Source organism: Myotis brandtii, unplaced genomic scaffold (assembly GCF_000412655.1).
Source record: "Myotis brandtii unplaced genomic scaffold, ASM41265v1 scaffold105, whole genome shotgun sequence".
NCBI classification, from domain to species: domain Eukaryota; kingdom Metazoa; phylum Chordata; class Mammalia; order Chiroptera; family Vespertilionidae; genus Myotis; species Myotis brandtii.
The window spans coordinates 5,256,725-5,260,049 of NW_005353538.1; the positions used below are offsets into that span (position 1 = coordinate 5,256,725).

Genomic DNA, 3,325 nt, shown 5'->3' on the forward strand with positions numbered 1-3,325 from the left:
CCCTGTCGGATTACTTACTTGAATTTCTTGAATATAGTGAAGAGTAGCTATTCCAAGCCTCTGTTAATCCGATAACTGTATGAACCCAAATCTGCTTCTCTGAATCTACTTCAAGTTGTTCTATTCTAGACTTGTAAAGCAAAGCAGAACAAGTTCCCGTCTTGTTTCCCTTAAGAAACTTAATCTGTCCCTAATGGCACTAGGAGAACTTAAACATTAGCCATACCAGTTAAAAAGAAAGAAAGGGTCATCATTTATTAATGATTAAACTACTAAAAAATAGATGGTACACAAAGGTTTGCATTTCAATAGAACTAGATTTATTCTTTTAAAAAAACAAAACAAAAGAAATGGTCTAAAAGCAAATGCAGATTTGTACCAAGGGGTGGACAAGACCTGGTACTTACAAAGGTGCTGCTGTGTCATAAATGAAAACGGCATGTTAGGAGAAAAGTAGTATTTCAGGTGCTGTCTGCTTGCACAACCTGGAGCTGCGGGTTAACTGAGAGCAGGTGCTCTGCCAAGCCCCCGTGTGAGCAGAACCACCAGCAGCTGCTCCAGAGAACTGTGGTGGCAGCACAAACACTGGCATCAACTCACAGTCTTCTCGTTCTCCCCATTTTCCATAATTTTCCTCTTCTTTTCATCTGTTTTTTTCTTGAAGATGTTATTTCGGTAAAACTGAAGTTCTCTGATGCTTTCGCTAATGTCATCAAGTGCCCTACAAACAAACATACTATACTGAATTGAAATGCCCCAGAGCAGAGACAATGATCACTTTACAAAGCACAACTTTGTATTAACAACTTAAGAACAGGCCACTAGCTGACATCAAAAACTGGAACATTTTGCCCTGGCAGGTGTGGCTCAGTTGGTTGGGTGGGCATCGTCCCATGCATGGAAAGGTTGCTGATTCCTGGTCAAGGGCACATGTCCAGATTGCGGGCTGTATCCCCAGTAGGGGGCGTGCAGGAGGCAGCCGATAGATGTGTCTCTCTCACAGCCCATGATGTATCTCTCTCATTGATGTTTCTCTCTCTCTCTCTCCCTTATTCCTAAAAAAATCAAGAAAAAAAAATCTTAAAAAAAAAAACTGGAACATTTCAGTAAAGCATATGTAAGTGCTTTTCTAAAATGTTTTTTTTTTTTAAATCTAATATATGACATTAGTCTCCCAAAACAATTCCATCAGATGGTGATATATTCCACAGAAAAAAAGAATTCCAGGCTCAAATAAGCTTACAAAAAAACTAGATTAAAATTTTCCTTTTTGAAATCCTTTGCAAAGCATTTAATGCACAACGTGTACTGTGAATTGCCAAGATAAGGTTGTACTATACACAGTATATCTAAAACTTAAATGACCACATCTGTGGAAAAATTAACAGCTCAGCTGGCTGGTGTGACTCAGAGGTTGAGCGTCAACCTATGAACCAGGAGTCACAGTTCAATTCCAGGCTGATCAGAGCACATGCCCCGGTTGCAGGCACCGCCAAGTGCAGGTGGCAGCCAATCAATGATTCTCTCCCATCACTGATATTTCTCTCTCTCTCTCCCTCTCCCTTCCTCGCTGAAATCAGTAACAAAATATATTTTAAAAGGAGAAGAAACATTAACAACTCATGAAGCACAGTCTGGGAGACAATGAGCAATACTTAGTGACGCCCCTGCAGAAAACACACTAACACCCTGGAACATGACTGATGACTCAATCACCACAATGAACATCAATTACCAGACAGCACCCAACCATAAAAGAGGGTCTATTCCTCTCTGGTGATGGTTTGTGCTATAATCAGGGGCAACCTGCCTCCATCTAACGGCCTCTCTTCTCCAACAGCTGTTTCTCATCTGTCATAGTCTGAGAAATCAGGTACCAGCATTATTAAAACCGTGTGTAGGTAAATCAGTAAGCTCAGAACCATGGGCCACGGGTCTCTTCTAGAGAATAGACTGCACCAACTTCAGTTATTCCTGTGGTATGGCAACAATTTTGCTTTCTTCCCAGGTCCTAGATATGTGGTGGAGAGCTAAAACTATAAAAAATACCACCTCTGGCCTGGCCGATGTGGTTCAGTGGTTGAGCATCAAACCTATGAACGAGGCCATGGTTTGATTCCCGATCAGGGCACATGCCCGGGTTGTGGGCTCAAGTCCCAGTATGGGGCTTGCAGGAGGCATCTGATCAATAATTGTCTCCCATCATTGATGTTTCTCTCTCTCTCCCTCTTCCTTTCTGAAATCAATAAAATCTGGTTAAATCAAGGTGCACAACACCCTATCCACAATACTGAAATCCAAGAGAGATCTGAAAACCCAAAGCACTTTCATAACCCAGAATGTGGTAAAACCTGACCAGTCTTGATGTGAGGCTACTTATAGTCACCAGCAATGCCATTCAGTGAGAATGCCCATACATTTCACTGCAGAAGTATCAAAGTCTGTGATTATGTGGTGCTTCCCCAGATCCTGTTAGGAGTGTTACATAATAATCACTACAGACGTACTATTACCTCTCTAAAACCTGAAAAATTCTGAAACACATCAAGCCCCAATTATTTCAGATAAAATATTCTCCCCATGTATTACTGTGCTGTAGTCCATGCAAGTCCAATCAAAGAAAACAAAAACAAAAAACTAAGAATGCCAGACTCTTTAGAGCAGGGACTTTGTCTTTCTATGTTTGCCTATAACTGTTCCTGGCACAGAGTAGGAGCACAGTAAATGGATGAACCAAATGCTGCCCTTAAGCCAGCTGCTATATCCCCCACTAAGGTGTATGTTCCTCCTGAAAGATTACAGAAATCAAAAAGTAAAAGAGGACACTAAATACGTAAGATCTTTAAATTCCTTATGTACTTGTTCCTAAAGCTGCAAACATAAAAGAAACAATCTGAAAAACTAAAGTGTCAAAGTTAGATACACAAAGTGTTCTAATTTTAAATGGCTACAAGTCTAGTCTTGCTGGGAAGGAAATTAATACTGCTTATTACTAGAAAAATTAGACAATTTCACATCCCGACAAGCTAAGTTATCTAAAAGTTTGAAAACTGCAATAAAGACTTAAGACCCGCCCAGTCGGTGTGGCTCAGTGGTTGAGCATCAACCTATGAACAAGGAGGTCACAGTTCAATTCCCAGTTAGGGCACATGCCCAGGTTGCTGGCTCGATCCCGTTTGGGACGGGCGGGTGTGCAGGAGGTAGTCGATCAATGATTCTCTCTCATCATTAATGTTTCTCTCTCTTTCTTTCTCTCTGAAATCAATAAAAACATATATATACGTATATGGATGTATATACATATATATATACATATATATATACA

General features: G+C 40.5%; 1 protein-coding gene across 1 annotated transcript in view; it reads right to left on the bottom strand.

The window, feature by feature from the left end:
- Positions 1 to 297: 297 nt before the first annotated feature.
- The window catches only part of REXO2 (RNA exonuclease 2), a 12,323-nt gene continuing 9,295 nt past the window's right edge, over positions 298 to 3,325 (bottom strand). The window contains exon 7 of the mRNA XM_005856823.2: positions 298 to 721. Coding sequence (XP_005856885.1) covers positions 592 to 721 — 130 coding nt within the window. The 3' untranslated portion in view covers positions 298 to 591. The remainder of the gene's footprint in view (positions 722 to 3,325) is intronic.